Source organism: Neovison vison, chromosome 6 (assembly GCF_020171115.1).
Source record: "Neovison vison isolate M4711 chromosome 6, ASM_NN_V1, whole genome shotgun sequence".
Taxonomy (NCBI): domain Eukaryota; kingdom Metazoa; phylum Chordata; class Mammalia; order Carnivora; family Mustelidae; genus Neogale; species Neogale vison.
Genome location: NC_058096.1, coordinates 139,527,726 through 139,555,526, shown reverse-complemented (window position 1 = coordinate 139,555,526; position 27,801 = coordinate 139,527,726). Strand labels below are relative to the sequence as shown.

The following is a 27,801-nucleotide window of genomic DNA, read 5'->3' as shown; positions in this document are numbered from 1 at the left end:
TTTGAGTGGAGGAACCCAAAGAAGGAAAATCATTTTTAATGTTCTTGATACCCGCTGAACCAAAGTAAATAGAAATTTCTCAGAACCTTCAAATTGTATTCATTCCAATTACAGAAATGGGCTATTCCATACTAATCACAGGACAATTTATCACACATTCACTCAATACGGAACATTTACTAGTGACCAGTTTCCTGTAAGATTCACGTGGAAACCACACATGGCAAAAAGGCAATCTTGTGACTTTCTTATATCAAAAATACAGATCGGTCGGGGAGTCAGGCACAAACAGTGGTAGAAAAGCATGAACAGAAATGTCTTCTCAAAGAATGTGCTCATTTCATATTGCAGAACTGCTTCCTATCTAGATTCTGGTTTTTGAAAACCTGCTGCTGGTTCTTTTGTTTGGAAAGGTTCCTTCAGTACACCTCCCTTCCACTCCTACCTCCCCCTACTAGAATGCACTGAATAAAGAACCCTTAGTATGGGTCTACGTGGAACTAAGAGCCCCCATCTGACTGTACCTTGAGTGTCAGCATGGTGGCTGATGGTTTAACCTGCTCACCTAGCCTCATGGAGTTAGAGATTTTCTGGATCAGAATCTGAGTCAGACGTACCCAACAGTTTTGTCTTTTGGAATCCAATAAAAGCTCCAATGTACAGCTATCAGTGTCAAGTATAATAATCTCCAGTTCCAATAAATGAGATTCAAGGGAGGGAGCAGCAGGGAAAGCCTGGACTGGGGGCATGAGACCAGCCGTAGCTAACCGTGGGCTTCTCTTTCCTTATTTGTAAATGAGGGGGTTGAACTAGCAGAGCTCCAAGGTCCTGCCCGGCAGATGCTCTAGGACTCTCTCTTGAAGTCTGTTTCTACACAGCTTATCAGGTTGGGTCCAACAAAACTTCCTTACCACTTTGTCTCAGCAGTGTAAAGTGGCTTTAACGTATTTCAATGCTGCAGTTTGGGGTTTCCCTCCCTCTCCTACCCCTCAAAGACCAGGTTTCATTTCACTGGTGCAAACCACCTGGCCAAACAGGTGGCTGCTGAGGTTTAAAATGGAATCACTGGCCTGGTAGAGATAAAGGCCTTTGAGTAACCTAGACCAGGGCACATTGATCTGTTGTCCATGAACAGTGTTAATCAAATAGAAATATAATTCTGTTAGTTCTATCACAGTTCTACTTTGCAACAGGAGATTGTTCGGAAATTATACGAGAAAATCACCCACCACCACTAAGTTAAAGACTTGAATATCTGAGACCTCCAGAGCCTCAAACTCCTACACAGTCACTGATCCACAGTGTGTCCCTCTCAGCACGGGGCTCTGTGCGAGCGCAGCCGGGTCCAGCAGCACATCTGTGCGCGAGAAGCTGATTTCGAAAGAGCCGTGTCTAGTCATCACTGTCACTGCCAGACTCACTCAACTGCAAGTCATTTCCTATAAAAAGAAAACAGAATCACACCAAAAGTACACAATTTCAAAAGGACTTCCCCACAGTTTTTTGTTTGACTGCCTTGGTTATCACACTACAGTAAAACCAGGCCAATTCCACTTAATTAGGGAGGAAAATCAATTTGGCTCAGTGACAAAACTGATGCAATCGATGCTTTTAAAAAAATGCCATTCTTGGGAGCTGCAAACCACAGCGCTGCTTACTGGGATAGTGCAGGCCAGGAGCAGGCCAGACAGCTTTTAAATGTGTTAATAAATAGCAAGCCAAGCACTTATAGATAACTGATTCACCATCTAGAATTGTCCATATTAAGTTGCTTTATAAAAGCTAAAATAACATGGAGTTAGGCTTCCTGGTAAGAAGCTGAATACTGTTTATACCAGGAACACGCTAATCCAGGATTCCCTCTGGGACACTTCTGCCCAGGATATTCATGTTACTTTAAACCTCAACTCAACTAATGAGCTTTCGTAAAGCCCCTGATCTTTGTTTAGTGTGCTGAATTTAGGTTTTAGGAGTGAAGAACAGAAGTACTCAACATTTCAGTCTCAGATGATAATAAGAGTTAACAGAACCCCAGCTGACACCACAAAAGTGAAATATGACAAGAGCTAGGCCAGCTCTTCTCAAAGTCTGCTCTGAGGACCTGGGGACATTTCCAGAGGGTACTTTCTTTTCTACTCCACGCCTGTGTGATGCCTGATTTTCTTCACCTACATCAACCTGAACAACTGATGGCAATAGACTGAATGCAGAAATGGGTATAGAATCCGGGTTTCTACTAAGCCCGACATTAGAGCTGTAATATTGTAAAGCAATATTACTCTTCTTACTAAATATTTTCTGATTAGAAAATTTGTTCTTCACAAAAATGTTACTTTTGTTACCATTTGATGGTTATTATTGTTACTTTAAATGTATTACTGAAATATTTTAAATATTTCTCAGTTATAATTTCTAATATGGTAAATATTGATAGATCTATGCCACATACACAAAAGCCCTTTGGGGTCCTCAATAACTTTAAGAATTAAGAGGTCTGAGACCCAAGAATGTGACGAATAATGTTCTAAACTTAAGAAGTCAGTGTGGGCCTGGCAGCCACTCCTGTCAGCTAAGCTGAGCACAACTGCTTACACAGTAAGATGCGGTTTATTTAATAGGTCAGTGTAAATGGAACTGAAAAATCTAGTTTTGAACTTGCTTATGTAACTGATTTGATTCAGGTTCAAATCGATCCATTTATTTATTTTTGAGAAGAAAAAATATAACCTAGGTTACTACTCAGAAAAACAAAATGATAATGGCTCTATGTATTTTTATATCAGGGTTAGCAAATTTGCATTATTTACTGTGATTTTAGGGTTTATAAGTTGGTTCCCGTTGACAATCCTGGTTTAAATAACCCTAGTATTTTACTGTCTATGAGATATGCCAAGTTAAGGAACTGCTATTTGAAGAATGAAGAACAGGGTAACTTGGAACCATAAAGAACTAAAAGAATTTTAAGGCACTGGTAGGCAGGTAACACCCACGGCGCCATTTTTTTGCTCTTTCTTTCTAAAAGGAAAGGGTAATTTAGCATTAACTGGGCAAAATTAAGAACTGACTTAAAGCCACAGTAGCTATCTGGTACTTTTCCACTGTGAATACCAAACTCCCGATGTGAAACTCATTCTCCCGAATCAACTGAGAAGAACACCGAAGCACACCCTGATACCTAGAATGTAGGCCCACAGAACAGGAGAGTAGACAGGATCCTTCACTAGTAACCTAACAGTGCTGGACTCACTCAAGGAGAAAAGCAGGGCCTGGAGTATTGTTTCTCTGGTGGGGGTGGTTTTGTCCCCCAAAGGACATCTGGAAATATCTTGAGATATTCTGGGTTGATACAACTGGGACAGAAGGGAGGAAGAAGACCACCTAGTGGGTAGAGGCCAGGAATGCTCTTAGCCATCCTGCAATACATATTTTGCCCCTCCCCAAAGAAAGATTTTTCTGGCCCACATCTCTTGTGCTGACGTTGAGAATTACCTTTCCCTGGTCCACAGTAGCAGGGTTACCTAAGTTAGCTTCCCCACTATTGCCTCCAGACCTTTCAGCCTCCTCCAAGGCAGTCATACCAGGTGAGAGCATTCATTAGGATTCTGGAGAGAGGGGGGCAAAAGAAAGCAGCACTCGCCCCATGTCCAATAAAAGAAATTTGTGTTTGTTCTTGTTTTGCTCTTCTTCACTTTAGTACCAACTGCACTGAGAGCCACCCGACACTGCAATGCCCCTTCCTCTCCTTTCTGCCAATAGCTGGTTGGTTTCCAAATACATCCTAATGGCTCAGGTCCCAAGTCTGTGGGCTGTGGGCCACCAGTCTGGAGTTCTTGGGACTGTACAAAGATGGGGAGGCAGAGGGCAGTGTGGTGGTAGGCAGCACCCCAAAAGCCTGGCCAATGCAAAAATACAGAGCCAAGATGTTCATGTTTCAGCATTTTCCAGACTTCACAAGACCTTATTTGTGCCGGTAGGGGAAAAAAGAGAAAACAGACTTCTTAGTCTTGTACTTCCCTTTCTTTAGTCTTTGGTAACTTACTCCTTTCTGCTCCAAATTTTCTTTGTCGGGATCCTTCCTTATGCCTTAAATCTCTTCTGGTGTAGAGACTCTAATGTGAGATAAACAAAAGCCACACCTCTGGCCTGACATGCGCCACTCCCACTGCCCCAAGGCCAGAAAAAGGGAGCGCACACTTACTGAGTGTGTTCATGAGCTGGCTGCTGCCTTGTGGCCGGCTGGTTCCATTGGCGACGGCCGGCCTGATATTGTAGGGCTGCTGGTGTGCAGGCTGCAGGGGGGACGCCGGGCCATTGTCCTCACCCCCACTGCTGGAGCTGTCGTCATCACTTCCTGACGAGCTCTCCGAGTCGGAGGAACTGCTCCCGCTGCTGCTGCTCATCTGTTCAATAATGTCAACTTCGGCCCTCAGCTCTGGAATAAAATGATATGACTGGGGTGAGCACAGCAACCCCTCTCAAGGCCACACATGGAACCTTCTGTAGACAGTGAAGTGGCAAGACCAACAGCAACGAGGAATAACTTAAAACTCCTGCTTAATTTCCTAAAAACGTACAAACAAAATGACTAAAACGAAAACCAACAAAATAACACTGTCTTCAGAGAGACAATGGAAACATAAACTTCACCCCAAATAACCAAACAGAAAACCGTTTCAGATAATGGCTGTTCTGTGTAAGAAATGAATCAAGTCTATTTGCCTTATCTACTTAAAAAAAAAAAAAAAAAAAAAGGATTGTGAATTATGGGATTAAACACCAAGTAAGAAAAATACTATGCTAAGGGGTTGAAAAATATTTGATTAGGCACTAGAACATCTGGATGCTTGTTTTTGGATCTACTTCTAACCAACAATGAGACCTAGGTGGTAGTCAATGAGTTTTCTGAGACACTGAAAAAAATGAAAGGCCAGAGTGGGCGGCCTCTGAAGTCCTTTTCAGCTTTCTTGTCCCACAAAGAAACTGAGATGGGCAGGGGTAACCACAGTAACTGATGGAAAATGGGGAAATGACATTCTTTCTCTGCACTCTTTCTATACTTCCCCGAGAGCCAAGCCCGTCTGGTATTACATTTTCTATCAATGAACAGCAGGGAAGGAAAAACATGTTTCCCTTCCAGTGTCGCTGAGTACATTAAGGATACATCATAGGATACACTAAGATGCCAGATTTTCCTGTCCAAACATACTATGTGGTTTTAAACAAGTATGGTTCCTTTAGGCATAACTGACAATAACCAACCACTCATAGTCCAATTCCTATTCATCTAAAGTGAAAACTTTGATAAACAGCATGAGGAAAACAAAAACAGCAGCTTAACGAATGTGCACTGCACAGAGAATGATTCTGTTTACTACGAGAGCACTTCTACAAGGTAGAAAAGGGAAGCTTTTTATCTTAAAGGACAACTCGTTATCTTTCCCTTTTTTACCACTATTACAGATTTACTTCTGTTTCATAGAACTTTACAAATCTGGAATAGGACACTTAGTCTCATAACTTCCTAAAGAGTCTGGACAATTAAAACCACCCACTCACTGTATGGGGAGAAAGCCAAGGTGATCCTGACCAGATCTCTAGGTCCTTCTAGGCTGTGTCCATTTCCAGGTCCCCATGGCACTTTCATGTTCACATACTTTGTGTTAGTACAAAGCACTGGTCCTGGTATTTTCAATTGTTTTTCTGACCTAGATACTATACTAACATTGACAGATCTGGTTTTCACCCCAACACCTTGGAATTCTCTTCTCCCAAAGCTTTAAAGGCATGTTGTATAGACCTTCAGGAGGCAGTCATGCTTGTTTATATCCTGGACCTCTAAGCAGAAAGCTGCAAGACAGCCACAACTCCAGTCACTATTTCTGAACCCCGCCTTAATCCAGTGAGGCAAGAGGCAAAAACCCCCACCTGCATCACCTCTGGAATGGTGAACTCTGCAGAAATTTCAATGGCAGAAAATGCCCATGCTGTCATGTCAATACAAGAGCCTTGTGAATGCCACAAAAACACAGAAGTCCCACTCCAAGTTGCTACTGTTTTCCAGAAAATGCTGCTTACCTCTTTTGATGTCATCCAGCTGGGGTTCAGGTGAGGGGTTATCTTTCAAGGGCGAAGTTTTGGGTCCTACTGGAGGTTTTGTCGGAGCTCTGAATGGCATAGGTGGTGGAGGTGGTGGTGGCTGTGGCGGCTGTGGGGGACGAGCGGGCTGCTGTTCCATGCGAGCTTGGATTTTACTGCTCCCCTCGGCTCTGAAATGAGATATCCATGAGATAGCCTCCGTTAAACTGGAGGGGAAAAAAAAGTACTCAAATCTGTTCAGGGGACCAAGTACTCAGAGGTCTCTGCACATCCCTGTGCTCTTTAAAGACTACTTCAAGACACTGATGTTTGTAATGTTCTCACATGAGCTACCTATTCAACAACTGCCTACTGATTCCAGTACTGCACTCTGCACCAGACATACAGAGATGAACAAAACAGACATGCAATCCTCAAGGGGCTCATGTTTAGTATGTAGGACACAAAGGGATTATGAGAACTCATAGACAACAGGATTATTTATTTGACCTGTGTACAATATAAAGTTACAGTCACAAGTACATGAGTTACTAAGTAAAACCGCTCTTGAAATACTGGTTAGTTTGCACATTTTTGCATGACCTATTACTGCTTGCTCATCTTGTCACATGCCAGCTCTTGCGCACAGACAGGCAAAGCATTCCACCCCAAACAGAGAACATTTTATTCATTAACAATTTCTTTTGTAAATGGACTAGCCCAGCAAACTTTGGGTTTTTGAACTTTGTGCACACAAATCACCTGGGGAGCTCATCAAAATGCAGATTCTGACTCAGCAAGTCCTGAAATTCTACACTTTAAAAAAGTATCCAAGGGGTGCCAGGGTGGCTCAGGTCACCATCCCAGGACTGGGATGGAGGGAGCTCAGCGGGGAGTCTGCTTCTCTCTCCCTCCATTCCTCCCCCTGCTTGTGCTCTCTCAAATAAAAATCTTTAAAAAATTAAATTAAAAAATAAAAAAGCACCCAAGTGATAAAATGCTGCTAGTCCACAGATGACACTGAGTAGTGAGAGACACGTGCACCACCATCAGCTTTTGGAGGGTAACGGTGGCACTGGTTGGGGGAAGTAATTAATACAAATATATCCCTCGCGGGAGAGTAGCAGGCTTGGAAGCAGCATGCCTAGGGAAAGGCTCAGCTCTGGTGCTGACTCCATGGAAGTCACAAGCTCACTAGTAATCAGTCTCTTCATCTGTGTGCCTTTTTTTTTTTTTTTTTTTTTTTAAAAAAAAGGGTAACAACAGGGGTGCCTGGGTGTCTCAGTCAGTTAAGCGGCTGCCTTCAGCTCAGGTCATGATCTCAGGGTCCTGGGATTGAGCCCCACATCAGGCTCTCTGCTCAGCAGGGAGCCTGCTTCCCACCACCCGACCACCTACCTGTGATCTCTCTGTCAAATAAATAAATTAAATAAAAAAGAAGTGCTATATTTAAAAAAAAAAAGGGGGGTAAAAATAGCATCTTTCTAAAAGTTATGTGTAAAGTTATGGAGAATAACACATGAAAGCATTTGGCATAGCATTCAGCAGGTAATAATCCCTCAATAAACGGCAGCTACTTTCTTGTGTAATGAGTATAGAAAAATGGCTTGAAAAAGCATAAATAGAAAAACATCAATCAGGCTGTAAAGTTCACGCTAAGATTTTTAAATCTTAGAGTCCACTCTAAGATTTCATGACTCTTACAATAATTGCTGTATCACAATGTGAAAAATAGAACCACTGGGTTGCTTCTACGGAATAAATTTTGACTTTAAAAATCTAGTTGGCTTCACATTAGATATGTAATACCTGTTGAATTAAGTTTTCAAAGAGCTCGCTACTCAAAAAAAAAAAATAGGCAAAACTTTTATTTTGGTATTAGAAATACCTCAAATGCATCTTCTGAAAAAAAATTTTTTTCTTAAGGTTTTTATTTATTTGACAGAGAGACAGACAGACCCGACATGGGGCTCAATCCCACTGGGATCATGACTTGAGCCAAAGGCAGCCGTTTAACTGACTAAGCCACCTGAGTACCTTCAATGTTTTCCATCTGAGAAAGAACAGGTATCACTCTATGATTCTTTCATAATTACAAGTCTAGGAGTTTAAATCTTATCCCATGAGGTGGTATTATATCAACAACCATGAGATTAATAAAGTGAATTTAATTGTAAAGTACATCCTTTTCCCCAGTGGCTTCCATGTTTCAGGTCTTAAAAGAATTATTTCTTTTTATTACATCTGAGATAGTGGTTTTTTACTGACTTGTCAAGAAAACAGAGGTAGAGCTGTTGAGATTACCAACAGGACACTGAGTACCCAGGGCTCACCTCCTTTTAAAATAAACTGATGGATAATGCAAAGATACAGAAACCCTGTATCAGTCTATCTGGTTATTCACATACCTTGTTTTCTTGACCTGAATGCTGCTACTGAGTTTCTCCAGCACATATTCACCAGTGTCATGATTAATGATAAGCACGCAGTCTTTCTGATAAGGCCGTTTGTTCCCCTTGAACACAGTCATTGGTGGTGTAGATCCCTAAATGCCACAAAAGTGTAAGACGATTAATCCAGACACACCAGTTAAATATTTACAAAAGACCACCTCATCAAATCTTTTATCAGAGCTACTCAAATAGAGCAGAATAAACAGATTTCTTTCTTTTTTTTTTTTTTTTAAAGATTTTATTTATTTATTTGACAGAGAGAGATTACAAGTAGGCAGAGAGGCAGGCAGAGAGAGAGAGGAGGAAGCAGGCTCCCTGCTGAGCAGAGAGCCCCCCTTTTTTTTTTTTTTTAAAGATCTTATTTATTTATTTGACAGATAGAGATCACAAGTAGGCAGAGAGGCAGGCAGAGAGAGAGAGGAGGAAGCAGGCTCCCTGCCGAGCAGAGAGCCCCATGCGGGACTCGATCCCAGGATCCTGAGATCATGACCTGAGCCGAAGGCAGCGGCTTAACCCACTGAGCCACCCAGGCGCCCCAGATTTCTATTTTAATTCCTCTGGCTTTCTAGGCAAAAAGAAAGGGGAAATAATAATATAGCAAGAATCTGTAACTGTGCAACTGCTTCTCGGTAATCGAGAAAGGTAATAATAATTTGCAAAGTTATTATACATTTTTCTAAGGACTGAAGGTATGTTACAAATAATGGCAAGATGTGAACTGATAAAAATAGATTAGCCATTACTATTAGCCACTGAGAAGAACTTTCACTATGAAAGTAAAACCAGTACGTGATCTCTGTATTTCCTTATAATTTCAGAGTCCGGGGCTTCCCCTCAGGCCAAGTAACCAACAGAGCATTCTCTAAGGACAGCTCATTATTCTGCCTGGCTCAGAGTAAGTACATTATGCTACTCACCTCCCTAAGCCCCTCAACTGCTACCCTGTTGCTCTGAGACCAAAAAATAAAATCTTAAAACCAGACACTTGTCCCTTCTGCCTCAACCTGGACCACTCAGCCCTCAGTTCTGCGGAATCCAGAGCAGAAGGCGGCTGGCCTCTCTCCGATTCTCAAGCTCTTTCTCACAGGGCTTTAATAAGGCTTCTGCCTACATCCTGCCCCTTCTTCTCGTTCAATTACTCAACCTTCAAATCTGCTCAAAAGTCACTTCCTTAGAGAAACCTTCCCTGATTTTCTGTTTTTTTTATATTTAATTCTAGACCATAAGCTCCCCAAGGGCAAGAAAAGTACTTAAGTTGCTTAAGACTGTATTCTAGGTGCTTAGTAAGGGGCCAGCACACAGTAAGTGCTCAATTAATATCTGACATAAATAAAAATTAATATTTGACAACTATAGGATTTAATCTCATATAGAATAAAAAGACTGCTTGGCTCTTTGACTCGCTATTCATAGGGTAAAAACTTAGAGATGGAAGGGACCTTAGAGACCATTTATCTAACCTCTTCATTTTACATTTGGCAAACAAAGATCCAAGGGGAGATGATGTAACCTGCCAAAGGCAACAAGTAACAAAACAGCAGTTGGAACTGGCAGACAAGTAATCGTTCCTCCACGTGAAGCTTCTCGTCCAGAGCCTTTTCATTCTATCACTGGTTACCAAGACCTTATTATGTTCCAGCACCAGATGCAGTGACACATGTACATTAAAAGTATTTTGTTTGATCCTTCAGGCTTTCTGATTACAGTGTTGCCTTGGGCAAAGCTTCAAACAAATCTCTCTGCAAGGTATCTCAACTTAGCTTTTAACTGGGTTCCTCATCCCTAAATGAGCTGACTGCTCTGTTACTCTGGTTCTCGCTTGAAACCTTCAGCCTGGACTTCACCTTTTGCCAGATATTTGAAGTATGTCAATCCTGTTCCTGCCTGCCTTAACTCTTGGCTTGCCTGTGCCATTCTCCTAAACTGGTGTCGCTATAAACAATATAGCATCTAGGGCTTTGCTCTTTGGGGGGAGGGGGGAGCTATGCAGCTCTAAAAGAGGGGTCAGGGATCCAGAGAGCAACATCATCTACTTTGTAGCAAATGGGAGAAAAGGGAACTTGGGGAAAATGGCAAAGAATCATTTTTACTCAAGCACCTAGGAAGCATGAATTCCATCCAACCCTACCCCCAAAATCCCTTTTCCCCTTACGTTGGAACTTTAGAAATCTCAAGGTTTTCACATAGTAGGCAATTCAAACGGCAATACATAGAATATGAGGATTCACTGTGATTCCACAGTGCATAAACTTACAGGGATATGTGGTAGTGTAATTGTGACTTCATCTCCTTTGCCAACCTGAAGCTCTCCTTCACAAGAAGTATCTATAGATGCTGGCTTAAAGTCATCTAAAGGGAAAAGCAAAAGAGCATTTATCCAACAAGTTACTTATACTAAACTTCCTGGGCATTCTTATTTAAAAAGTTAAAATTTTTGTTACTCCAGATAAATGGAAAATACAAATTTAGAATTAAAAAGAAAAAAAAACAAAACTATTCATTGTGGAAAACCCCACATATACAAAAACGAGAGAATAGTACAATAAGCCCCTGTGTACTGTCACCCGGCCTCAATAATTACCAACTCAGGAACAATCTTGTTTTATCTATACCTCCCACATACTTTTCCTCCCATTCCCACTGGATTGTTTTGAAGAATAAAAAAGCTAAAATTCATAAACCCATTAAGCAAAGATACTCCCTTCTCCCAAGAGATAGATGAAAATGAATGCCTGATTATCCATAAGGTGTTTTATCAGGGTTGTATACAGGATCAAAAGTAACAGCATTATTAAGAAGACTGTTACTGTTAAGCCCTATATAAAACATGAATGACATAAGCTGATTTCATTTTGCATAGAAACTCAAAATTGGGATTTGCCACACTCAAGTTCCTAGCTTTAACAAAAATGCTCTTGGGAAAGTACAGAGAAATATACCTCCAAACGTTAATCTTGCCCATCTCTCTCAGCTGCTGCTGAAGTACAACATGAATAGCCATCTTACTCCATTTTGACATACGCTAGCCTCAGACTGCAGGTCAGGGGCTTATGTGAAGTGTCCCAAATTCCACACTGCCCCTCACACTACTAAACCATCAACTTAGGACATTGCTCAGGAAATGATGCTCTTATTATAATCCCAATATCCTCCCTCTGAAAGAGCTGATCTGCTGTCAGTAGAAGACATGGTAATGATATGGCAGGTGACCACAGAAAGATGGAACTTCATTATCTAACACGCCCTCTTCCAATGTACTGAGTCACATTTATTAGCTCCTTAGACAAAAACAAGTCTTCGCCAGCATTAGCACTACCAAGACAGGAAGCCAGGAGCTTGTGAATCACACAGGGAAGCTCAGTCAGCCAAACTTTACCCTGGACATAGACATGCCCTCCCTCAACAGACAGCGTCTATAATCATGTAGAAAAGGAAGGTCCAGCATAATAACTATGTGGACGTTCTTTATGCCTCCTCTCCTCTGCTTCCAAACATAGCTCAAGCTTTAACTTATTCCAGGCTCAAGAATTCTAATTTTATTCTCCACCCACATGGGACTCGGAGTTGAGTTAAAGTCTGGGTAGTAGAGGTGACCTCAAAAGATAAAAAGCAAAGTCAAACGAGGCACGGAAAGCTGGAAGGGGAAGCCCTGACGGAACGCACAGAGGATGCGAATTCTTTGGCTGCGGAGGGGAATAAGCAAAAACTTAAGTGACCAGAACAAAGACGAAGGAGGAAGACATGGAAGAATAGAGTGGAATAGGAGGGAGTCGATGAGGCTCACAAGCAAACGGGAAAGACTCCTTTAAAAGTGGAGGACCCTGTAGGGTCATCAGAAAGGGGGATGGCTTAGAGGGAGAGCTGGAGTCTGACGTGGTGTCACAGTATTTCGGTAATAAAGAGGATTAAGTTTCGTATAAGGAAGGGCTGGGTGGGTGGACGGAAAAGAAGGGGCGAATAGCCTTCGGAAGAAGTATGTGGGACCACAAGACAGAAGAATAGTCGGGAGTGGCGAAAGGTTTGGTTGGAAGTGAGTTGGAAAAGGTCGGGGGTGGGGGCGATCAAGGTCCCGGACGATCTCAGGTAGGAGAGAAGGGAGCTGACGTAGTTAGGGGTTCCTGGGCTTTGGAGGGCCGAGGGAAGAGGAAAAAGTCGGGTTGGCTAGAGGCGGGCGCAGCGGCCGAAGGGAACAGAGGGGAGCACGGGCTTACAGCGAATGGTGTGGAAAGAGGCCCGCGGCCGCTTCTCGAAGCTCTCCCCGAGCCGCAAGCAGTGCTCCTCGCGATCCAGCAGCGGGTTCACGGTCCCGTTCATGGCCCCGCACGAGCCTCGCGCCCGGACCGGCACTCTTCTGACGCGGACGCGGCCCGAGCTTCCCGCGCCAACGTACAGGGGAAAGACGCTCCCGGGACTGCGATCCGCTGCGCACGGCGAGCCCAGCCGGCGCCCACCCGGGGCCGGAAGCAGATCCTTTTCTCCGCGCCGGGTTGGGGGAGGTCGGCGCGGAAGCAGGGCCGCGGGACTTCCGGCGTCGGGGAGGGACCTCTGGCTTCGTGGCGGAAGTGGCGGGGGCGGTGCCATGGCAAAGGATCCCGCCGGGAGCCGTCCTCCAGGTGTGTCTGTCCCCGCGCCGCGGCTTCCCCACTCGGCTTCCGAGGCCGGGGCCGGGCTGAGGGCTGAGTGTGTCCGGTCCTGCCCGTCCAGGTGAATGTAAGAACTGATGATGGTGAGCCCGAGCGCGGCGAACTAGTTGAACACGGGTCTGAGAGCCAGGGTGGCCGGCTCTGCGCGGGCCCTGGCGGCCAGGGCCGCCCCGTTTCTCCCGAGCGCCCTGAGCCCGACGGATCCTGCCCTGCGCGTCATTGGCCTCTTCTCCTTCACGCATTAATGGAGAAGCAAGAGCCTCAGCCCCTTGGAAAGAGACGCCCACTCTGGTTCGTGAGACAGCTTCTTGGGAGTGCGATCAGAGACGCAGATCGCCGGGCTTGGCTCCTAATTCCCCTCCTCTCCCCACTCCACCCCCAAAGTGAGTGTCTGACTCTTGGGAAACGATGACCCTACTTGACCACCCATCCCCAGATCAGGAGCTCTCGTGGTTGTTAAGTCGCCCCTTTCACGGGCCCCGAAATAGATGCGTTTTCTCCCCAAGGTTTCTCAGTCAATTCTTGGGCGTGTCTTTTATATCGGTTTAGTTCGTGGTGTCACAGAATTTCGGTAATAAAGAGGATTAAGTTTCTAATAGTTGATAAAATAGTTGACTTGTTCTGGTTTGAACTACAGTTGGGTGCGTGAGAGCGCTGGTCACTGAAGGTGAGCTCTCTGAAGGTAGGCACTATGTATGTCTTCGTCTTTGTGACCGACCTCTTGTGTAATGGGCCTGGTTTAGTGTAGAGTCAGAGTCTAGGAAATGGTGAATTGAACTGTTTGGTGGAAGAACTGTTCTAGAACCACTAACCCAGGGTCTCAAAAACTTCTAGAACCAAGAACCGGAACCACCTCCTTTTTCTTGCAAAGCAACCGATGCTGCCTGAGGCTTGAACCCAACCTGAGAAACCACATCTGAAAAACCCTGCCTGTGTTTGTAGTATCGGCTTGAATTCCTCAGGTTATTCTGGGATGGAGACTCTTCAGCAGTGTTAAATATTTTACCATAAATTTAGGAGATGGCTTCTTTACAAAGGAAAGGGCTGCAGGCAAGGATTCTCAGCTCTGAAGAAGAAGAGAAACTGAAAAGAGATCAGGCTTTGGTGTCTGATTTTAAGCAGCAAAAACTGGAAAAAGAGGCTCAGAAGAACTGGGACCTTTTTTACAAAAGAAATAGTACTAACTTCTTCAAAGATAGACACTGGACCACAAGAGAGTTTGAGGAGCTCAGATCATGTAGAGAGGTAAGCTAATTTGCACCTTACTTGAGTTGTTTTTCATTTAAAATGTGAAGAGGAACATTGGGGAGGGTATGTGCTATGGTGAGTGCTGTGAAGGGTGTAAGCCTGAGGATTCACAGACCTGTACCCCTGGGGCAAATAATACATTATATGTTAATAAAAAAAATTTTTTTTAATGTAAACAGGAGTGTTTATTGCATTCCAGAGAGGAATGTGAGGTAGAAAATTTACAAAGCTTGTCAAAATGCTTTGTTCCTTAGAAATACACTATTTGGTTTAAAGTAGTTTTAGCGGTTTCTGGGTTATATAATTCATAGGAAAGAGAGCTTTAGTAGATATTTTCTACTTCTTAAAGTCAGTCTGAAAGTTGTAAATGTTAATTTCATACTGGGTGACTTCCGTGACAAATAGCTTCAGAATAAAGATGATCAACACTTTACCATGGCCCTTTTTTAGAACTTTAAATGTGTTCTCTAATTTAAGCCTTGTAAAAACCTGTTGAGGTAGGCATCATGATTATTTCCACTTGCCGGTGAAAGTGAAGCACAAAGCTGTTTAAGTGATTTGGCCAGTGATAGAACACAGGTTGGGGGAGGAGATTCCAGAGCAAGCAGTTTACTCCCAGAGCCTGTTTTCTTAGCCTTTATGCTGTGTTTTCACCATACCAAACTACCCAATGTTGGATGACAAGTGAGGTGTCAGTATTAATTTAGGTTATCAGTTCATTTGTTTATTGTCGATGGGGGGCAGGGTGGGGGCGGACACCTTGTCTCTCAGGTTCTGAGATGTATACTTAGAGTACACTTTGTTTCTCTGTGATGCAAATGTAGCATGTTATGACTTTGGGTCCTCTTTCCTTAGTTTGAAGATCAAAAATTGACTATACTTGAAGCTGGCTGTGGTGTTGGGAACTGTTTATTCCCACTTTTAGAAGAAGATCTGAATATCTTTGCCTATGCCTGTGATTTTTCTCCAAGAGCCGTTGAATATGTCAAGGTTGGTGCTCCACGCATGTGTTCTGTTGTGTTGCTAATTTCTTAGATTTTTCTGACCTCCCACCTTTCTACTCATATGCCTAATTCCTGTCCTCTCTTTGAAGCTAACCAGCTGTGATCACCATGAATTTGGTTTTTCTGATCACATACATATATAGTACCTGCAAAAACATAGCTTTTTTCAGAAAGGTAGAGTTACCAAAATGACACCCAGATTTACTGATTGCCAACATTTTGCCATTTGCTTTATACACTTATTTCTCTGCTGAACTACTTTAAAGATTTTACGTATTTATTAATTTAGAGATGCAGAGAGGGACAACATGCCCATGCAAGTGTAGGGAGGGACAGAGGAAGAGAGAGAGCTTTTTATTTATGTTTTAAAAGATTTATTTATTTATTTGAGAGAGAGAGACAGCGAGAGAGGGAATACAAGCAGGGGGAGTGGGAGAGAGAGAAGCAGGCTTCCCGCCAAACTGGGAGCCCAATATGGGGCTCGATCGCAGGATGCTGGGATCACAACCTGAGCTGAAGGCAGAGGCTTAACCCACTGAGCCACCCAGGTGCCCCAGAGAGAGAACTTTTTAAACAGACTCTGTGCTGAGTGCAGAGCACCACAAGGGGCTTGATCTCAGTGATCCTAGGTCATGATCTGAGCTCAAATCAAGAGTTGAACACCTGACTGAGCCACCCAGATGTCTCTGCTGAACTATTTTAAAGTAAAGTAGAGATGTCAGGACACTTCCCTCCTAAATATGTCTGCATACATACTCAAAAAAATAAGGGCTTTTTCTGTATGACTGCAATACACTTATTATATCTACCAAAAGTAATTATAACCTTCAAATGTCATTAATACCCAGTACAGATTCAGATTTACTTAAATAGTCCTAGGTGTCTTTTTTTTTTAATTATTTTATTTTTCCAGTGTTCCAAAATTCATTGTTTATGCACCACACCCAATGCTCCATGCCGTACATGTCTTATAGCTGCATTTAGTCAAGGACTACATCTTGTACTTCTTCATGTACCTTAAATCTCCTTAGTCTAAAACGTTCCTGCCCTTGACCTTTTCCCCACTGGCATTGAGTTTTTGGAGAGCAAGCCATTTTCTGTAATGCAGTCCCACATTCCAAATTGGTCTGATTGTTTATTCATATCATTGTTCAACTTATTTCTTTATCACTTGTATTTCCTGAAAACTGAAAGTTAGATTTAAATCAGGTAAAATGTTTTTGGCAAAAATACTATATAGGTGATGTTGTATCCTTGATACTACATCTTGTCTGGAGGCGTTAATGTCTGATAACCTCACTGTAAGTGATGCTTTAGTGTTGATCATTGGGTTAAGGTAGTAACTACCTAATTCCTACCTAAAAGGTAGCTTCCTAAGGGGTACGAATATTTACCTTTTGCCATTAACAAATATGTGGGGGATACTTTTTCAAATACTTAATTTTCCATCAACCTTTCATAGTTTTAGCATCCATTAGAAGTTTGTTTTTTTTTTTTTTAATTAAAATATTTTATTTATTTGAGAGAGAGACAGTGAGAGAGAGCATGAGTGGGGAGAAGGTCAGAGGGAGAAGCAGACTCCCTGTGGAGCTGGGAACCTGATGTGGGACTCGATCCAGGGACTCCAGGATCATAACCTGAGCTGAAGGCAGTTGCTTAACCAACAGAGCCACCAGGCACCCCTGTTGTTGTTTTTTAAGATTTTGTTTATGTACTTACTTTAGAGAGAAAGTAAGTTTGCAGGGGGGGTTGTGGGCAGAGGCAGATGCGGAAGGAGAGGAACATGCTAACTCCAATTGAGCATGGAGCCAAGTATGGTACTGATCCCCAAAACCCCAAGATCATGACCTGAGCCAAAATCAGAGAGTTGGACAATGAACCCACTGAGCCACCCAGGCTCCCCTAGAAGTTTTATTAATAATAGTATCACATTGTACTGTAACTTGCTTTCTTCACTCCACATCATATCTTAGTACTTGTAGGTCTACCATATTTTATGTGTTGTAGTATTCCATAGGATGGATATACTATAACAGTTACCTGTTGGTATTTGTTTAAATCACTTCTAATTTTTTACTCTTACAAATAGAGTTAATATAATCAGCATTATGCATTGCTCTCCAAAACATGTGTGTATACTTTTCTCTATGGAAGAATTCCTTGGAGAGAAAGCATACACATTTAAATTTTAATGTTTCATATACATTTTTTAAAATTTAATATATAAATTTTAACGTATAGCTACCATTCTAGCTACATCCTCACCGTTTCTTTTTTAAAGATTTTATTTGACAGCAAAAGAGAGCATGCACGCAGGAGTCGTTGGGGGCTCAGAGTGATGGGGGGCATGGAGGCAGAGAAGAAGCAGGTTCCCTACTGAGCAGGGAGTGGGGGAGGAAGTAGGACTCAGTCCTCCCTGAGATCATAACCTAAGCTATAGGCAGATGCTTAACCTACTGAGCAGTTCGGGTACCCGTGCTCTCACCATTTGATATCAGTTTTTTTTATATCTCCCAATCTCATGGGCAAAAAGTAATATTTCATATTTTAATGTTTATTCCTTATATATGTAACTAGGCATTAATTTTTCTTGTGATTGTGAGTTCTTTTATTCCACATATATTTATCGAGAGCCTCATATGTCCCAGTTTAAGGGGATTAAGTAGTAAACAAAATGCTGAGATTAAATAGTAAACAAAATACAAAAGAACCGCAGATGGGGTTTGCATTATACAATGAATTGTCTCTTCAAAACCTGTGCTCTTTTTTTCTGTCATTTTCTATCTTTATGGTGTATTCTGAATATTGTTAGATTTTTTGCAAACATTTGTAGTTAGTATTTATGGTATTGTCTTTTTTCTTATTTTTAATATTTTATTTATTTGACACAGAGAAATCACAAGTAGGCAGAGAGGCAGGCAGAGAGAGGGAGAAGCAGGCTCCCTGCTGAGCAGAAAGCCTGATGCGGTCCTTGATCCCAGGACCCTGAGATCATGACCTGAGCTGAAGGCAGAGGCTTAACCCGCTGAGCCACCCAGGCGTCCTTTGGTATTGTCTTTTGATAGAATTTAAATTATGTGCAAATTTATTAATCTTTTCCTTTCAAGGTTTTAAGCTTTTATGTCTTGTGTAGGAGTTTTGTAACTCTGTGTGTGTGTGTGTGTGTGTATAATTTTTTTTTTTTTTAAGTTTTGGTTATGTTTTTTAATCTGGAAAAAAATTTTGGCCACTATTTCTTCAGCTCTGTTCTCTTTTCTTCTGAGATTCATTACATATATGTTAAACTATTTGCTGTTGTCCCACAGCTCTCAGATGGTGTTTTGATGTTTTATTTTTTAATTTTTTTTCTCTTTGTATTTTCAGTTTGTATAATTTCTTTCATCCTATCATCAAGTGCACGGTTTCCTTCTTAAGCAATAAGCTCTGATGAACCTTTAGGCAGCATTCTTCATTTTTGTTACTATGTTTCTTATTTTTAGTATCTCTAAGATTCTTTTTGTAGTTTCCATTTCTCTGCTGAAATTACCTGTCTGATCTTGAATTTTATCTTTTTCATTAGAGCTTTTAATATTAATCACAGTTATTTTAAATCCTCAAACTTTAGTTCCTATATCGATGTCATAGTTGAGTCTGATTCTGATGATTGCTTTATCTCTTCAGACAGTTTTTTCTTGCCTTTTGGTATACCTTGTAGTCTTTTTTTTTTTTTTTTTTTAAGATTTTATTTATTTATTTGACAGAAATCACAAGTAGGCATAGAGGCAGGCAGAGAGAGAGGAAGGGAAGCAGGCTCCCTGCTGAGCAGAAAGCCCGATGCGGGACTCGATCCCAGGACCCTGAGATCATGACCTGAGCCGAAGGCAGTGGCTTAACCCACTGAGCCACCCAGGCGCCCCTACCTTGTAGTCTTTTGCTGAAAGCCAGATATGTTAGCTAGGGCAGTGGGATACTGAGGTAATAAGGATTTGTAATAATCTGGACAGGAGTTGAGCTATGTTTAAAATCTACTGTTGCTATAGTTACCTGTGAGGTTTATTGTTGTTATGGATACCAGAGACTTCAGACTCCTGTGGTGACTTGGTTCATGTCTCCCCTTTTGGCTTTGGGTCTTCTCATTATACTGTTCCTCGTAAAGAGCCAGTCTCTCACAGCGTTCCTAGCTGCAGTCCACTGTTGTTATTAGCACTGGACACTTGTTGGTAAGGTGTGGAAGAAGGGATTATTATCTGATTCTCAGTTTCTGAACTGCGTAGTGGGCCTGTGTCCCAGCATGTGATCTTCACAAGTACGTCTGCTGCTCCATAGCTAGAGCTTTTCTCTCCCTTCCCTCCATCAGGAGGTATATACGTATATCCTCCTTTCTGGTGTTGAGGTCATTCTCCCTTCAGATTAAGACTAGGTTTGGGGCGCCTGACTGGCTTAGTTGGAAGAGCATACAACTCCTGATCCTGGGGTTGTGAGCTGGAGCCCAATATTGGGTGTAGAGATTACTTAAAAAAACAAAACAACAACAAAAAAACCACCAACTTAGAAAAAAAGATTAAAACTGGGTCTGAGCAGAGTATTTTCCTTCCCCCAGTGGCATTCTATTAGTACCTTAAGGCTGTAGGCCTCAGATGACCTTTCCCCTGCATTTTAAGTCTTCTTCCTTAAAGGAGATGAGAAAGGCCATCCTCTTTGCGAACCCCATAATCTCCCCAGAGGAAGCACCTATAAGAGGATGGGAACACCTCTGTTACTTCAGCCCCCAGGGACTTCACACTATAACAGCCACACTCAGTCTCCAGCTGTTTACCAAATTTCTAGTTTTATCTTTCCAGTGGGAAGGCTTCTGCCTCAGGGAAGCAAATGCCTGGGTTCTGTCTCACCCAGAAGGCACTTCTCTGTCTCCATATTTTGGGATGGCTAGTGGTTCTTTGGCCTCTGTTCTTTGTTGGGTTCACCAAAATGTCATTACTTTGCTGTCTTTCCATCTTTTTTCTTACTCTAAGGATGGGAGCTACATTTTTATACCGCTGTGTATCTTTGAACTGAAACCAGAACGGTAACCAATCATCCTTTAACACAAGTGTGGAACTAGTTGTTCAAACACAAATTGAATAAGAAATTCATTTCCTTTCCTGATAATTGCCACCTTTATTATCTATGTTTTTTGATATACTTGTCATCTTTGTCACCTGTCTTTTGTCATACACAATACTAAATTCCTCTATATAGAGGGGCTCTGTGTTGGGAACTCTGTTCTGTCTCAGTGATTTATTTGTCCCCATTCTCAAACCTCACTGTTTTAGTACTACATTTTGTAATAAGTTTTGATGTCAGGAGTGTACCTCCTCCTCCAATCAGTTTAAAAGTTTTTTTGCTTCCAGATGAATTAAATTTGCCTTGTCAAGTTTCTAGAAATCTGCTGGGATTCTGTTGAGATCATATTGGATTTAGAAGTGGAATTGACATCATTTCAGTATTGAATCTACCCATCCATTCATTACCTTTGTGTTTATTCAAGTCCTTATTTATACTACAGAAAAGATTAATATTTTTTATAATGCTTTTGTTACACCCTACAATTTATGATACTTTCTTTTTTTTTTTAATGATACTCTTTCTTTATGATACTCTTATGTATATCTTTTATTGTAATGCTCTTAAACCCACCATCCACCATGTACAAGAACATGGTTGTGGCAAAGGAAAAGAAAAGTTAGGTATACTTAGCTTGCTGCCTCAAGGGAAAATATGCCCAAAGAACGGTGGGAGCATCTTCGTGAATAGATTTGGAAGGGCTTGTGAAAGGATTTAGATTTGTAGGAGGTGATTCAAAGGATTAAAGAAGCAATAGGTCAGTTCGCCCTTACCATCCCTTTAGAAATATGTACTTCTAAAATGATCAGCTTTGAATATGTAATAGTCTGTGTCCTCTCCTCAGTTAAAGGTGATTTGTTAAAATAAAATCTTGCCCCTCATAGCGATATTGTCTACTACATGCTTTAGTGTACAAATGCTATGTTACTCAGTTTTACCCAGTAACAAAGTGATACTTGATTTTTGTGCAGCAGTGCACCAGTGGAAATAGGATCTCTTTTTATTTTTTTCCATTGAATCTCCTTTTGATGCTGTATTTTTCTATGTATGTCAACATAGATGTTGCATTAAAATTCCTTTACTTTCCCCCTCTTCTCTAGCAAAATCCTTTATACAACGCAGAAAGATGCAAGGTGTTCCAGTGTGATCTAACCAAAGATGACCTTCTGGAACATGTGCCCCCAGAGTCTGTGGATGTTGTCTTATTGATATTTGTACTCTCTGCTGTTCACCCTGATAAGATGCACCTTGTCTTAAAAAATATTTACCAGGTTAGTGATTTGGAGCCTAGAGGTTGGACATCCTGATTTTGCTTACCTCCCTTCTGAGGCTCATGCCTAGATTTACAGAGTCTCCTCATTCTCACTAGGGGTAGGCCATGTAGTCAGAATATGACAGGAAATATAGTATCCTCGGGGGACAGTCTGTTAGCATAAGAATCTGAATTCTGAAGAGGTGGCTACCAGTGATTTCACTGATAAAGGGTTTCAGGGATTGGGAGAAGTATGAGACAGGGACAGAATGAGGAGTATCTAGAACTTTATGGGGATGAGAGGGCCTACTGTCAGTACTTCCTTTCAGGATTACAGGGAGGTCCTAATCAGCTCAAAAAGACAAGAAAAAAAAGATGGAGAAAAAAACAAGGATGAGAGACAAAACTCATTATTTGTAGATAATATAATTGTCTGACTAGAAAATATTGAAAGACTGCAAAAGTATAAGATGAATATAATGTACTTATAAAACGTACTGAGCTATATACCTAAAAAAGAGTAACATGCATTGTGCAATTTTACTTTTCCATTTAGTATTATACATTTTATTAATTTTTTTGTTTGACTGTTTTGGGGTTTTTTGGTAGGGTGTTCCACTCCCCCCACCCCCCGCCAAGGATTCTAAGTTTACTTGAAAGAACAAAGGGTCAGAACACTCCTGACAAAGAATGAGATGGGAGAGATTGATACCCTACCAGATATACCAGATATAAGGACTTACTGTTGCAGTGATTAAGACAGAATAGTGTTGGCAGAGGGACAGACAAATTGAATGTGATAGCTTAAAAATTAATCCATGCGTAAATAGAAATTTGCTGTATGATGGAGGTGACAGTGATGATCACTGGGAAAAGGACTGTTGAGTGAGTGGCTTCTGGGACCACTGAGTCCATGCAGGAGAGAATGAGATTACCCTCCGCACATCCTCCACAAAAGTCATTCTCAGGTGAATTAAAGACTTAAATGGAAAAGATAAAAGTTTAAGCCTTTCAGAAGAAAATATAGGAAAGTATCTTTATGACCTCTGAGTGGGGAAAATTTTCTCAAGACCCGAAGTATTCTAAGCATAAACGTGATTATAATAAAAGTAGGAGTTTCTGTTCTTCAAAAGACAATATTATACAAAGGAATTTAAAAACAACTTGGGAAAAGTAATTTGAAGTCTGTAGAACTGAGGAAAGGTAAGTATCCAGAATATGTGAGGAATTCCTGTGTAAGAAAGGGAAGCAAATTAATAGAAGAGTGGCAGACATGAATAGTTGTTTTATTGAAGAGAACACACCTACGAAAAGATAACCTCAGTAACCCAGGAAATGTAGAATAAACCCCCAGTGAGACTCTGTTAGATTTGCCAGAATTAAGTCTGACAAAGCCAAGTGTTGTTGAGGATATGCCTATTCTTGATTTAAATGAAAACATATACTATCCATATTTTAATAGTGATGAAGTGTTAATACATATATTTTTAATTGAGATGATCTGTCTCAATCCACACTTGTCCCCTGGCCTCCATTCTAATCTTTCTTTAGTAGCAGATTCCATTTCAGCAATCCTTTCTATTTTTACCCCTAATAGAAATCTTTTATCTGCTGATCTGGAATGAGTTCACAGCACTAGTGTATTGCGTGCTTCCTGCCTCATACATAGTGACTGGCTCGTTGATTTGAAATCGTGTGCTTCATCAGGAAATTACCAGAAGGAGAAGCGATCTCTCAGCCTCTAACAATAATAAGACAGACACCCTTGGGGCAGCTCTGAAGCCTTGCATGAGCAACCACAGTAATAAGCTGTTTTAAGGTAGATGTGATTACTATAGAGTATTAACACCAGAGAATTTTTTAAACTACAGAAGTTTAAACTGAAAGATAACCTTAAAGTTGAATTCCATCATTTTTGGAATAGAATAATGAAGTAAAAATAGACAAAATTCTGTCACCAGAAGACCTGGGTATTTGCCAATGCCACCAACTTGCCTTGAAACCTCAGGCAAGTCACTTTGACTCTGAGCCTTACTTGCTGTAAAGCAGGTGTAACAGACCTGCCCTACCCTACTTTTTGGGGGTGTTTGGAGAGTGAGGGAACATAACAGTAAGAAATTCCTGGTTAACTATACAGCGCCAGGATTAAAGGAGGCATTAGTATCAAACTTAACTATTTTACACACAGGAAAACTCAGGGATGAAATTATTTGCTCAGGGTCATTCAACTAGTTATGGAAGAAGTGGGATATGAATCCAGATTTCCAAATTCCCGAGTGCACTTTCTGCTCTCCCTGTAGCCCTTTCTTCATTCTATAATTAAGAATAACTCTTTTTCATATAAATTAAATTTTTCAGAATTTTCTTGGCAACTATTCATATTTTTTAAAATTTAGCATCTCGGACTAAGCTAAGGTAGGATGTATTTATCCAGGAGGCTCTTTATGGACAGTATTTAAAACGCATGCTTGCATTGATAGAATTTACTAAATGAGAAAATCTGCAGCACACTTGGAAGTATTAGGGACAGTCTTTCCTACTCTGTTCAGAAGAGGAAGTACATCAAATTGCATCAAAAATCTGTTGTAATAGTATATGTCATGTCTCAAAAATCATCTTACTGATGTAATGAATCAGAATAAGATTCTGTAAAGTCCTCTCTTCCTTGGTAGTGTTAATGTCGCTTGAAGGAATTCTCACATAAAAAGCAAATGTCACAATATGTACTGCTTTTCATTCTGAAAAGCAAATGGTGTTTGCTTTGTAAGATAGAGGTGGTTGTACCTACATCCTGCTGAAGCCACCTCCCGGTTTTTGAGACACCTATCTCTGAAAGACCTTAGTGAGGGACTCCCAGCTGGGCCTGCCTCTGATCCCCTTCCCTGAACTACTGTACTGGCCTGAGGGTGTTCTACCAAGAAGCACAGTGCAAAGGAAGAATACTCAGTTACCCCTCCCCCCCATAGCCTCTCTTTCTTGTCAGTAGTTTGGATCAATTGGAAATAATACGTCCCCCTACCCCTGTCCAGGTCCAGGGCTAAAAGATGTTTCTGATCCTACAGTGTGCTGCCTTTTGACCCAAATGTGAATCTTGACTCCCCCACTTAGTGGCCTCTGTGAATCATGGACAAATCACTTACCTGGTGCTAATTTCCTCGTTTCACATGAGGCTAATAGTCCTTCCTCCCTCCTGTCAGAGAAACTGCAGAGTGCTGTCAACTATTATTAGTATGGTGGGCACGCTCTGCATATTTTTAGTACAGTGGACCCCAGCTGAGACTCAGAATGAGGAAAGCCAGCAAGAAGCAGTAAAAAGACAAAATGACATATTTTTTTAAAGAGACCGTTTGCCTGCAAGGTCATATACTAGGAGGTGGTTAATAAAATGTTGGGAGAACATACTTTAAAGAAGATAAGTCTATTTTCATTTAATGTCATTAACATTTTAATTCTGTGACACTAGACCTTGTAAGTGCTGAGAAGTATCTCTGCAATGTATGAGGCCCTGTAGGTGCTATATCTTTAGGAGGCCCTTTTTCCTTCATACTATGGATAGTTCAGTCTGGTTCCCTTTTAGGTTATTTTGATCCCTAAACAGTCAGATTTTATTTTAAGTTTTATTGAGCCATCAATATGTTAAGTGCCACCTGCTTTTGTTTCATAGGTATTAAAACCAGGCAAAAGTGTCTTGTTTCGGGACTATGGGCTGTATGATCATGCCATGCTTAGGTTTAGAGCTGGCAGCAAACTTGGAGAAAACTTCTATGCTAGACAAGATGGAACCAGATCATATTTTTTTACTGATGGTAAGGTTAATGAAATTTGCTTTTATTTCTATTTACTTGCATGCATTATCACTGTGGTCCTGGTTGGGGTGGGCGCAGCAACGCAGAGCACACATGCACAGGGTCCTGGCTGGATCCATCTCCAGCACGCACCACTCACCCAGCACCTGGGATGACAGGGACACCGCTCTCACCATGGTGCGCTCACGAGCCTCCTCCGGTGATGGTGTCCTGTTAGCGAGCCTGGGTTAATGGACTAGCTCTGACATGCCACATGTACGCCCTATCAGGAACTGTGCTGGAAAAGGTGGAGGGCAAAGCAGGATTTTCACATAGTTCAATCACAAAACAAATAGGACGGGGCCCCTGACTGGCTTATTTGGAAGAGCATGCAACTCTTGATCTCACGGTTATGAGTTCAAGCCCCATGTTGGGTGTAGAGATTACTTAAAAAAAAAAAAAAAAAAAAAGTAGGGCACCTGGGTGGCTCAGTCATTAAGTATCTGCCTTCGCCTCTCAGGGTCCTGGGATCGAGGCCCACTTCGGACTCCCTGCTCAGTGGGAAGCCTGCTTTGCCCTCTTCCGGTCCCCCTGCTTATGCTCCCCCCCCTCTGTCAAATTAAAAAATAATAATAATAATAAACCTAAAAAAATAAATAAATAAACTTGGAAACACACACAGAAGTAGGATTGTATAATGTCTGGAAAGTATCTTCCCAGGTCACAAAGGCAAGAAATCTTTGTCTTTGTCTATAAAGGTGTTAAGTACACAAATTTGCTATAAAGGGGTCTTTCAGAAGTCATTTTGATAAAAACATCAAAACACTGATCACCATTTCAGTCTTTATACTTGGTATTTTAAGCCTGCTTAGTGATTTGGACCATAAAATACATATCTTCTTAAACTCTATTTTTATAAACATTTATATGTCTTGAAATGAAATATTCTTCTGGGTTTAGAATGAAATAAGAAATGAATGATTACCATTAAAACAACTCCACAGTCATAAAAATGTCAGGTGAAAATTAAAAATTTGTTTTAATGTTTCTGATTCATGAAATCTGAGTCAGCCAGTTGCAAGTAATTGAGAAGATGCAGTGATGTCTGCAGAGTGCTTTGGAGCACATTCTGCAGAGTAGTAATGCTCTTACTAGGAGTATTTTCGTCACATAGCCATTCTCTTTGTTTCATTTAACATGTAGTGATGGATTATTGGGGTTAAATTATTGAGGTTAAATAAAGTCACAAAAGTGTCAGGTTTTCCCACTCTGGTCAAAGATGTTCCTCCATCATGTTCAGATAGATGAGGTGTTTGATGTAAACACACTAAATACATGGAAGGACTATGTATAAATATAGCCGGTTTGGAATTGTGTTTTTTTTACTTGGACTTCTGTATTTGGGGTCTTATGATAAGAGGGTAAGGTGGCCATACTGCAGGTTGTCCTTAAACTTTTCTGATTAACTTATCTAGTTGGGGGTTTCTATTTTGGTGCAAGAAGACAAGTAGCAGTATATCACTTTCCAAAACAACTCCTATAAATTTTAGCATGGGAGCTTTTTTTACATTAAAAAAATGAAAAAATTAAAAAAAAAAAAAATCCAGGGCACCTGGGTGGCTCAGTGGGTTAAAGCCTCTGCCTTGGGCTCAGGTCATGGTCCCGGGGTCCTGGAATCGGGTCCCATGTCGGGCTCTGCTTAGCAGGGAGCCTGCTTCCCCCTCCCTTCGCCGCCTGCCTCTCTGCCTACATGTGATCTCTATCTGTCAAATAAATAAATAGAATCTTTAAAAAAAAAAAATTCCTTCCAGCACCCCTGCCCTCCTCTTTACCACTGCAGAGCAAATGTAGTAGTATCGAGACTGTGAGCATTGTTGGTGTGCTTGCCTTACAGAATTCCTGGCTCGGCTCTTTATGGACTCAGGTTATGAAGAAGTGGTGAATGAGTACGTGTTCCGTGAAACAGTGAACAAAAAAGAAGGCCTGTGTGTGCCAAGAGTTTTCCTTCAGAGCAAATTCCGGAAGTGTCCTAAGAACCCATCTCCTGTGACCCTGGGCTTGGATCCCAAGTCCTGACTTTTCACGAGGTTGACGTTTATGCCTCCCCTCGTAGAGGAAAGCTTAAAGTCACACTTTATTTTGGATATTTTTATATTTTTTCTAAAAATGAGGATGTGTAATTTTTATATTAAAAAGTAGCAAGTGTCTTGTGTGTGTTTTATAGAAATGCAAATAAAATTGCCAGGCCTGAAAAGTAAA

At 41.4% G+C, this 27,801-nt stretch overlaps 2 protein-coding genes across 7 annotated transcripts; one reads left to right on the top strand and one right to left on the bottom strand.

The window, feature by feature from the left end:
* Positions 1-13,109, bottom strand: EAF1 (ELL associated factor 1). The gene is made up of 6 exons (XM_044252489.1): positions 12,740-13,109; positions 10,783-10,877; positions 8,484-8,620; positions 6,076-6,266; positions 4,199-4,432; positions 1-1,439 (listed from the first exon to the last, which is right to left on the bottom strand). Exons 1-6 carry the CDS (start codon positions 13,107-13,109, stop codon positions 1,393-1,395), a joined length of 1,074 nt encoding a protein of 357 aa, XP_044108424.1. The 3' UTR covers positions 1-1,392.
* Positions 13,094-27,801, top strand: METTL6 (methyltransferase 6, methylcytidine). 6 transcript variants are annotated; one of them, XM_044252493.1, is made up of 6 exons: positions 13,094-13,141; positions 14,006-14,416; positions 15,275-15,409; positions 21,606-21,776; positions 25,422-25,563; positions 27,437-27,801. In XM_044252493.1, the coding sequence occupies exons 2-6, from the start codon at positions 14,192-14,194 to the stop codon at positions 27,616-27,618; spliced, it is 855 nt and encodes a 284-aa protein (XP_044108428.1). In that variant the 5' UTR covers positions 13,094-13,141; positions 14,006-14,191; the 3' UTR covers positions 27,619-27,801. The 6 variants fall into 6 exon arrangements, with proteins under 6 accessions (XP_044108428.1, XP_044108430.1, XP_044108431.1 ...); XM_044252495.1 differs by lacking the exon at positions 13,094-13,141 and adding an exon at positions 13,148-13,232; XM_044252496.1 differs by lacking the exon at positions 13,094-13,141 and adding an exon at positions 13,148-13,238.